Source organism: Vicugna pacos, chromosome 18 (assembly GCF_048564905.1).
Source record: "Vicugna pacos chromosome 18, VicPac4, whole genome shotgun sequence".
NCBI lineage: Eukaryota > Metazoa > Chordata > Mammalia > Artiodactyla > Camelidae > Vicugna > Vicugna pacos.
Window position 1 is genome coordinate 46,340,308 of NC_133004.1, and position 10,262 is coordinate 46,350,569.

The following is a 10,262-nucleotide window of genomic DNA, read 5'->3' on the forward strand; positions in this document are numbered from 1 at the left end:
ATTTCTTGTGTCTATTTGCCTACAGAGAGAGTGCACGAAAGGTGAATACAAGTAAACGAAACTTGTAAAGGTTTCATGTGGTAATACATTGTCAATTTGCTTTTGGGGTGTGGGTGGGTAGGTGTGTGTTTAAATTTAGAACCAACAAAACCTTAGACTCTCCCGAGAAATTGGTATGTTTCTCCCCTTTTGAGTATGAGAGCCGTGAAACTCATAATCCTTCCCTCTATGAACTGGCTGCAAGAAAGCTCGAAAACAAGTTTCCCCGTGATTTTTACGCCAGTTTTGATCGTGTTTTGTACACATGCCTCTTCTTTTAGGCCCCCAGAAATCATTCTGGAGGGAGCACGCTTCGTTTGACTTGACTTGGGTTACAAAGAGTCATTAGAACTGTGAGCAGAGGCAGCAAGGATAGGAGAGATGCCTAAGCTTCCTGGGGGGTAAGTGATGGGGACAGACCAGGCGAGGGGGGAAACGTGCCTTGACAGGCCTGCCCGGAAACTGGACAGAAAGGCTTCTGACTGTGCGGCTTTAAAGGGGCGTTAATTCCCTAAGGAAGCATCTCAAGGCTCAGATAACACCAGCCTCCCCCAGCCTGCCGACACAACCTCCAGCTTGGACAATGGGAAGACACGCAGTGGGGGGCTCTCAGAATCCCCGGGAGGAACCAGACAGCACTGGTCCCTCCTCCTTCCCTTGACCTGGGCATGCGGGTCACAGGACCAGTAACTGAGGGCAAAGGTCTGAAGCCCAGATCCAGCCCTTGCCAGCTTCGTGACCTGGGGTGGGTTCTCTGAACCTGAACATCCCGACTGTAAAACGGGGACAATAATGCCTCTACCTAATGGGGTTGTTGAGAGTAAACGAGTTACTACATATAAAGCACTTAGACCAGCGCCTGGCACACACCCAGTGCCAACAATGTTAGCGCTGCTCATTCCCTCGGACGCGGGAGGATACCCCAGGCGGACTTCCGAGGGCAGGGGCCCCAAGGCCTGTCACGGCCAGGCGGCGGGCGCCCGCCGGGACTCCGTCCTAGACCCCACTCCGCTCGGGCCTCCCTGGGCCCTTCAGCGAGGCCTCCGCCGCTGCACGGCTGTGCGGCGTCCGCATGCTCATGTTGGCAAGGAGCGCCATCCTCCGTGCGGGGCAACCTCGCTGTCTAACCCGGGGCCCAGCCCCGCCGGCGCTCAGCGCGACTGCTGCCGGGTGGGCTCGGCAGGAACGCCCGCCCCTGACGCCTCCTCTTAGGGCCGCCCCGCCCCCGGCCCCCCGCCGCTCCGGGCTGCGTCCCCACGGCCGGCGCGGCGCTCGCGGCGAGCCCTTCCACCCCGACGGCCTCATCCGCCTTCAGCGCTTTAACTGCCGTGAGCCCGCTTTCCTCTCTCAGCTCCCTTTTCCGAGGGTCCCGGAACCCACGGCCCGGGGGCGAGACCCCACTTCTGAGGGTCCCCACCACGAAGGCCCGAGGGCCCCCTTCCGCGGAAGCCAGAGGCCTCTACCGAAGGTCTGGGGCCGACGGGCCGAGGCCCGCGCGTCGGGGCTGCCGCCCCTTCCCCGAGGCACAGCGCCCAGCCGAACGCTGCCCCGGAACTCGGACAGCCGCGGCTCAGCGCCCGGAGGGCCCCGGAGGGACCGGAAGCCCTGAGGGCCGCACTTCCGGCGGAAGCAGCGGAGCGAATGAGAGGCCTGGCGCTCGAGGGTGGGGCGGGGCCTGTCGGGGGCGGGCCCGCGCCGCCCTCCCAGGCGCGTCACTTCCGGGCGCGGCGCGGGGCGGTGAGCGCGGGAGGTATGGTGAGTAGGTGGGTGGGTAGGTAGGTGGGTGGGCGGGCGGCGTGGTCGGAGCCGGGCCGGGAGGGTGGGCGTCCCCGTGGGCCCCGTCCAGCGCCAGCCGCCCTCTGCCCCGCGCCGTGGTGGGGGTGCTGCTTCTCCTGCGGGACCGGTGGTTTCCCCAGACAAGGAAAATGAAACCTCAGTGGGCGGACCGGAGGGGCGGCGGGGGCGCGGCCACCGGCCCGGGTCCTGCTTCTGCACCTGCGGCGCCTCCTTCCCCACCCGCGGCTCCATTGGGAGCCCTCAGGAGGGTGCGGGGTCACCGCGGTGCAGACGACGAGGGCCCCGAGCGCGTGGGAGAGGAGAGTCCCAACCTACCTCCAGAGACAAAAGCGTGTTTGACATCCCTCCTCTGCCCGGCCTGTCTGTGTATACGTGTGTGTCTAGTCAACGAATCCAGAAAGTTCCAGGCGAGTGAAACCTGTATGGATGAACAGAGACAGGCTTTTAAATACGCCTACATCTTTTTTTAAAGTGGAGGTGCTGGGGATTGAACCCAGGACCTCATGCATGCTAAGCATGCGCTCTACCACTGAGCTATCCGTCCCCCACTTCTTACTCTGTTTTAATCCCAAGTGGTACATATTCTGGAGCTCCAAGGCCTATCTGAAATTGACTGATTTACTCCCCCCCCTTCTTTTAAACATAAACTAAAGTTACCATTGAACAGACCCAGCCATGGAAGGCAAACCATTGGTGGTATCAAAACAGAAGACTGAAGTGGTGTGTGGGGTACCAACCCAGGTGGTCTGCACGGCCTTCAGCAGCCACATCCTGGTGGTGGTGACCCAGTTCGGGAAAATGGGGACCCTGGTCTCTCTGGAACCCAGCAACGTGACCAGTGACATCAGCAAGCCTGTGCTCACCACTAAAGTCCTCCTCGGGCCGGACGAGGTAAAGTGTAGGGCTCCCTGTTGTGGTGGAAAACGCGCTTCTGTGACTATAATTTGTCAGTATGGCCGTAGAGCATCTGGCAGGCAGGCAGGCAGGCAGGCAGCCCCCACCCCCGCCCCCAGCCTGCAACAGGGTTTTCTGAGGCCTCTGCGTCTGAGGGCATCCGCCTGCCCTTGGTGGATGGTTCTCACACCCCATCAACGTTTTGTCAGCAGACAAGCAGAGGTATTGATTTTGTAATGTAGGCCTTCCCCTCAGTTTGACCCTGTCACAATACATTATGGTAATGACTGGTTGTCTGTGCTCCGTTCTAGAAAGATCATCTGTGCTGTTTGACAGAGCTTCCCTCCGCAGACTCATTCGTGGGTCCTTCCAGAGTAGAGAGAGGACCCAGCAAGCACAAAGGAAACAAATTTAATGATGCTTCTAGCAGTGTGTTTATGACTGCGTGTTAGGAGAGTCACATTAACTCTGAATCACTCTGGCCCTGAAATTTAGTGGTGGTGTGGGAAGCCAGTCTGGGTTCCTGAGGGGTCCTTAGTGAAGGCATTGAGAAGAGAACAGATTTCTCACAGTTAAAACGGTCTTCTCCCCTTCCCTTCACCAGCCTCTCATCCACGTCTTCGCCAAGAACCTGGTGGCGTTCGTGTCTCAAGCAGCTGGAAACAGAGCAGTCCTCCTCGCCATGGCAGTGAAGGACAAGAGCGTGGAGGGGGTGAGGGCCTTGCAGGAGGTGATCCAGACGTGCCAGGTGTGGTGACCTGGAGTGGCCACGGATGCTGCCCGGCCGGGCCAAGAGGAAGTGCCTCTCTCGAGGATGTGAGGACCCTCCTTCGGTCAGAAGGAGGCGCCTTCTTGGGCTTTACCCCTGGAAGCTGGAAGAAATATGCAGACTTTGGTTGCTCGTGTCACCCTCGGAGGGAGGAGGCCGTGGACATGTCCTGGGGAGGTTGTGAACGGTTCTCCGCGGGTCCAAACAGTTGCCCGTATTTGAGAATTGACCATGAGTCATGGCCTTCCATGTGCAAATCAGTTGTTAGAGAAAAATAATTTTTTGTTAAGAATAAGTGCATATCCCCAAATCCTTCACAGCCCGTCTTAATGCTGGGAAGGTCACGCAGTGCAAGCTCACCTTAGTGCCCCGCGGGTGGGCGGAAAGCCTGTCTGGTGAAAACTCAGTCTGAAGCTCACACGGTGAGGCACTCCCAGGAGCTGGCTGCTTGCACGCCCTCTCGCGGCTCCTCTTCCCGCGGCAGCTCGGCGTGCTCGGGGCCGGGCGGCTGCGTGCTTCCTCTCCGCGAGGGTTGCCTGCTGTCGTGCTGTACACTGAAGCAGGGCACACACCCTAGCCTTCGGAGCCCCATCCCCGAAAGCTAGGGGCAGCCACACATCACCCCACAGGCGGGTCAGCCAGGAGAGGGCTCGGTGGGGCAGAGTTGGCGGCGCCTCACTGCCCAGGGAAGGCTCGGGAGGAGGGGAGTCCTAACAGGGAAAAGGGTGTTTCAGCAAAGCCAGGAGAAGCACGATGGGGGCCAGGGTTGTGAAGGTCAGCCCGCAGGGTGTTGGGGGCTGGTTTGACATGAAGCCCGGGGGTGGGGGACATGGCGAGGTCACTGCTGAGTTGAGACCTTGGGACTTGATCTGAGCTTGGCGTGGAGCTGGTGAAGGGTTTCAAGTCAGGCTGGGGTTGCCTTTTGGAAATGCTCCCAAGGGTGGGCAGAGGCATGGGGCATGGCTTGGCTTCAGGACATCATGGGCACCACAGAGGTCAGCCTCCAGGCGTCCAGGCCTGTGACAGGGGCTCCCCTATCCCTCCAGACGCAGTGACCCCCCCGTGTTGCTGGTCGTACCAGAGACCGAAGGATCAGCCCTTGTGCCATCTGACTCTTAGTCTTGTGAGGAAATAGGGATGACAGGACAGTCCAGGCAGGACCCGGGGTCTGGGAGCAGAGGCCAGCCAGGACCCCGAGACGGGTGGACCCAGGACGGGGGTCTGGGAGCAGAGGCCAGCCAGGACCCCTGAGACGGGTGGGCCCAGGACGGCCCTGGGGAATCTCGGGCGCCTTGTCCGGGTTCTCACGGAGAGAAGCCGGGTGGGCCTGCCTGCGTGTGTATGGGATCAGGTAGGGGTCATTGTGTTGGTTTCCCTGAGAACCAGTAGCCTCTGAAATCCTGTCTGAATTTAGAAACCGCTGTCGAGGACAGGTCAGTGGGAAAGACCAGGCTGCTGGTCCAATTTGCGAAGAATTTAGAGAGTGAGTTTGCGCAAGCTGGGGCAGGGGAAAGCTGTCTTCAGGGGCTCGTCCCCTCTGCAGACGTCCTGGCTCCTCCCCAGGGTGGGGGTGAGGGTCACTGTCAGCACACGTCTGGTCCAGAGACGGTTGGTCGGGTAAACCCACGGGCGCGGACCAGCCGCAGGGCGGCCAGTGGCCTCAGCGTCAGGAGGGCTGGGGAGTCACACGTGGGGTCTGCCAGACTTCCCGGAGTGGGTGCTGATGCCGGAGCGAGGAGTCCGAGTGACCAAGAATCCGCAGCCCCCACTGGGCAAACTGAGGCAGGCCCATCCTAGGAGACACAGGGCTCCTTTGCGGTCAAGTCCAGCTCAAGGACTCCAGGCAACTTTGTCCACCCCTCCCTGCCCCTCAGACAGATTCATACCACAGTCCAATGGCTCTGCAGCCACAGACACACATTTTAAAGGCCAGAAAGGAGCAGACTGAGCAGAGAAGAGGGGGAAGGTCTGTCCCACACGTGAGGACCCCAGAGGTGACGTGTGCTGTGGCAGGTGTGGGGACCCAGGCACTGCCAGTTAAAGGAGACGGGGGGGGGTGTGGGGGGTGGTCAGGGAGGAGCCAGTTCTGGAGCGCTGTGCACCCCGTCAGAGCACACTGGAGGGCGCAGGCAGGCAAAAGTCCCGTCACTCACCACCAGCCTGTAATCAGCACACTTGGCATCTAAAGGTCAGGTGTGTGGTCTGTGGAAACGTGACCAGTGGGTTACCCAGACCCGGGACAGGAGACCAGCTCAGATGTGCAGATTTGGTTTTCTGATTTGGGCTCTAGACGTGTGACAACAGGACTGGCTCCCGCGCCTGCTCATGTGCTGGCTCTGCGCTCAGCCCTTCACCCACTCATGGTACTGTTTCATTCTCACGTCCACCCATGAGGCCACTTCCCTGGTCACCTACATGTCAGGTGAGGAAGCAGGCACCAGGTCACAGCCACCACTGAGGCAGAGGGCCGGGGGGCCATGAGGTTCACCCCTCACCCGTCTCCTGGCCTGGGGCTCTGCGCTGAGGACCCGGCGTCTTCCTTGTGGACACTGCGGGCAGACTGGCCTCTGTGCTTCTGTCTGGCTCTGATCCAGCCTCGGGGCTGGGGCCTCCTGTGAGCCACCTGATGGGGTCCTTGTGGCCTCCCTTAAGAAGCGGGCAGGCAGTGGAGAAAGTTGAGGCTCAGGAGGGCAAGGCAAGTCCCTCAGCCCTGGTGACCAGCGGCAGCCCTCGGACGTAAATGCAGCTGTGCCCTGTTACTTGCACTGTCCCAAGGCTGCCCGCCTGGGCGGGGTGGGGCAACTGATGTCTAATTGGCACCAAGGTCCCCAGCGCCTTCCCGAGTCCATGTTTACAGCTGCCAGAAGCTGCCTGGTAGCTCTTAACAATACAGCCTGAGAAGAAGGCTTCCATCGTTTCAGCTGGTGCCGCACACTCTGCTCTGCTGTGCAAATCAAGACACACAGCCTGTGTGCAGAGGCCCTTGGCCCGTTGCCTCCCATGGCTCTGGGCTCCCAGCCGCTGTAATTCAGGAGGAGAGCTCGCTCCGACAGAGAGGGCTGCAAGCCGCAGCTCCCGCGGGCAGGGCTGCCGCCCTTGTGGAAACTGTTACTCCTTTAGATGGAAAGGCTGCATGTGGCGCTTACCCGGCGAGCAAACTGTAATTACAAGTTGCAGCAACTTACGGCGGAACGTAAACAGTGAACGCACGGCTGGGAGAGGAGGCGCCCTTCTGCAAGGCCGTGCCCTTGCGCCAGCGCCATGTAGTCGCCCGACACTGCCCTGCTGGGCCACCGGCAGAGGGCCCCGGGTGCTCCTCCCTCTCACTCCCTCTTCCTGAGGGGACGTGGGCCGGCGGCTTGGGCTCAGACTCAGGGGTGAGCAGGTCCCCTTGGAGATCAGGAGAGGCCAGGAGGGCGGCTGCTCTTGGATTTCAGTCTGAGGAGCCAGTCCAGGGATGGACAGAGCCCCGGACCAGTGATGGCCAGGAGCCCGTGGGACAGGACAGCGGCGTGCAGGAGGGCCCAGCTGAGCAAGCTGGAGTAGAGCTGGAAATCAGGAGGGACACCGGGTAAGCGATGAGAATGAGGGCCAGATGGACGACGTGGAAGGTGATCGCAGGGAGGCCCATGTCGTTCAGGTGTCCTGCCCACGGCCGAACACAGAGGACCAGCCTGTCTTGTGTGGCACGAAGGGTGGGGTGGAGGACTCGTGAATTCCAGAAGGATTGTGAGAAGGTGGGAGGCTCTGGAGCCCTGGGGAGGTGAGGCCGCTTTCAGGAGGACGTGCTCTCGGGTGGGCCCCCGGAAGGCCCAGGGCAGAGGCAGGAGCGCACGGCAGGCAGAGGCTGCCAGTTTCTCTCACGGACTGTGTGTCTCTTCAGCAAACCTCTCCAGAGCCCCCCAAGGTGGGCTGTGCAGAACCACGACCCCCATCGCGTGGCAAAGAGGGGAGGGTCTAGTGGGCGGAGAATTGCTCACTGACAAGATGGCTGGTAATGGCCACCACCCATGTCTGGGCCTGGAGAAGGTGCAGAGGGTCCAGTGTCCCTGCGGGACGGAGTGGGTGTGGGGGGCACTGGGAGGACTGTGGCTGCTGGAAGTGGGGGAGGGGAGGGAGTGGAGAGAGAGGCTGGAGGAAGCAGGGAGGGGAGGTTTCCAAGCAAAGGAAACCCAGAAACACCAGCCCTCAAGCAGGTTGTCACAGGCCCCTGGCGGGCACACAGGACATGCCCTCTCCACGCAGCCACCAGCGCTACACTACCCGGGGCACACAGATCCTTGAGCCCCCTTCACAGACGGGAAGACTGAGGCTCAAGGCCGTGCAGGTGGAACAAGCCGGGATTCAGGCCGCCGCACCCCCACCTCCTGGCTAGGGGCCCACACCCCTCAGCCTCCTAGTGACCAGAGCTCCTCCCTGTCCCACCACCCGAGGGCTGTGCTCCTCGGCCCAGGGTAGGCCCTGTGCATGCGGTAGCCCCGTTAACGGCACAGGGTGGGGCTCCCCGATGCAGGACAGTCAAGGGATGAAGGGGCCACAGGGAAACGGAGCAGCGTGAACAGAGGGGGGGACAGGTGGCAGACCCCATAACACCCCGTTTGATCTCACTGCACGTACAAAGTGCCTCAGCCTCCCACCCACACAGGTGGCCAGGGAGGAGCCACCCAGAGCCACACCTGGGCCACACGCAGATGTGGGAGACTCGCCACCAGCTGGGTGGCGCATGGAGGGATGGCTGGTCCCCTAATCTGGACAGGGCACGGGGAGGGTGTGGCTGGGCTGCCATGCTCGTTGGGCTGGCCTGGCGGGGCGGGCGGCAGGGAGGAGTCTCCTGGGTCTCGGCAGAGGCCAGCGCCTCCCCAGGAGCAGTCGTACCTGGGGCTGGCCCGGGCCACTGTTAGGAGGGACCGCAGAGGGCTGGAGGCCCCGCCACGGGGCCGGACACCCCCGGCCACCGCTCTCAAACCTGCCCGAGGGGCCTGGCAAGACGGCTGAGGGAGCTGCCAGGGAGGTGAGCTACGTGTGCACGTGCGAGTGTACATGCGTGTACATGTGTGCGCGCCCACAGGAGAGGCGCGGTGTCCAGCCTGCAGCCCCCGCACTCCTGCAGAAAAGCGCCCGCACCTTGAAACTCTGGGACTCGCAGCCGCTTTGCCCGCCCCCGTCCTCTGCCCCACCTCCACCCCAGTCTGCGTCCCCTCCCAGGCCCCAGGATGCCACCTGCTGACCAAAAAGGGTCTCAGGCCAGCCTGGCCGGGCCAGGCCCCGGTCAGCACCCCTGCCCCAGCTCCGCACGGAAGGGGGCTCCGCAGGGCACGCACGCGGGGCTGGCAGCTCGCTCTGGGGCTACAGGCAGGTTCAGACACGCCCTTCGTGGGGACTGAGGCGGCAGGCCTGGGGGAGGGGCTCGGCCTGGCACGAGGAGGGCAGAGGACGGGAGGAAAGGAGCCAAGTCCCTGAGGCCCGTGTGGTTTCACCGGGCCGCAGGACTGGGCTGGGCAGCCCTGTGGCCCCGAAGCTGAGGAGGCCCACCACGCGCCCCGGATGGCGGGGCACCCGGCTGAGCGGCCCGGCTGCAGCAGCCCGCGGCCGCCTTTGAGAAGAACGGGCACCCCCTTGCCCGCCGAGTCCCCGCTCCGACCAGCGCGGACCTGTTGCCCATGGCTGTTCAGTCCCCGGTGGAAACTGAGACTCAGGCGCATGGTTTGTCCAAAGTCACAGACGCGGTGAAGGGCCAGGCCAGGAGCCCAACCCACGTGTCTGACCCAGGGCCCTGCTCCTCCTGGCTTTGGGGCCCAGTGTCCTGGCCTAGTGGGGAGCCGGCACCTCGGCCTCCAGGAGGCAGAATGTTCCCTCCTGCCCCCGTGCGAGGACTCTCCAAACCGGAGTGGAAGGGTCCTTCCGTCGACCGCCCCCCGAGGCCCAGAGGAAGGGAAGGGGCAGCTCAGGGTCCCCAGGCTGGTGGGTTCCAGGCCGGGAGTCACCATCCACAGCCTGAAGGGTAGAGTGGGAGGGGGCCTGTCCAGTCATCCCAGCTCAGGCCGCAGTGGGTAGAGTTGAGTTAGTGGCCATCGTATGGGCCACCGCAGACACCCAGGGGCAGATCCTGTCCCCTACTCCCTGGGCACCAGCAGGTGAGGGCCCCAGGGGTAGAGCCAAAGGATGCTGGTGGGCCGGCCCGGGGCACTGAGGTGTCAGGACACACCTACCACCCTGTCCCCCAGCCCTGTCTCTGCCAGCCCAGAGTGGGCAGCTCTCAGCTGCTGAAAGGGCCTGGGGAGGGGAAGGAGGAAAGGGAGAGTCTGTCCCCTGTGGGAAAGCAGCCACGTGCCGTCAGAGGCGTCCCCAGGTGGCAGGCCTGGCACGGCAGGGGAGCCTGCAGGGAGGTTCATGCTGCCCCAAGGCCAAGAGCCCCGGGCATCAGGTCACTGGGGTGAAAGGGAGGTGTTGGGATGGGGCGTTGAGGTCTGGGACTGGCCTGTGGATTCTCGGCCACCCCACGGTCTGACCAGGAGCTGCCAGGAGCCCTGACACCTGGTCACAGAAAACAGTGGTCAGAGGCCTCAGCTGCCTGCATCCAGGCGGGCAGGTCTGTCCTGTGACAGGCTTGATCAGCGTCCAGCCCCAGGAAGGGAAATCAGGCCTGGCCAGCCTGGCCGCCTCCCCTGAGTGTGACAGCAGCCGCCAGGGGTGGGGCCTCACTGGGCCAGAGAGTCCCATGGGTGGCCGAGGGGTCAGTGTCTCCCTGGCCCTTCCCAGGACT

General features: G+C 62.6%; 1 protein-coding gene across 4 annotated transcripts; it reads left to right on the top strand.

Annotated features, from left to right (window-relative positions):
* The first annotated feature begins 1,291 nt into the window (after positions 1–1,291).
* PSMG3 (proteasome assembly chaperone 3) lies at positions 1,292–3,809 on the top strand. Of its 4 annotated transcripts, none has more exons than XM_072943460.1 (3): positions 1,292–1,789; positions 2,504–2,727; positions 3,335–3,809. In XM_072943460.1, exons 1-3 carry the CDS (start codon positions 1,681–1,683, stop codon positions 3,485–3,487), a joined length of 486 nt encoding a protein of 161 aa, XP_072799561.1. In that variant the 5' UTR covers positions 1,292–1,680; the 3' UTR covers positions 3,488–3,809. The 4 variants fall into 4 exon arrangements, with proteins under 4 accessions (XP_072799561.1, XP_072799563.1, XP_072799562.1 ...); XM_072943462.1 differs by having other exon boundaries at positions 1,643–1,789; positions 2,490–2,727; XM_072943461.1 differs by having other exon boundaries at positions 1,671–1,794; positions 2,490–2,727.
* The last annotated feature ends 6,453 nt before the right edge of the window (positions 3,810–10,262 follow it).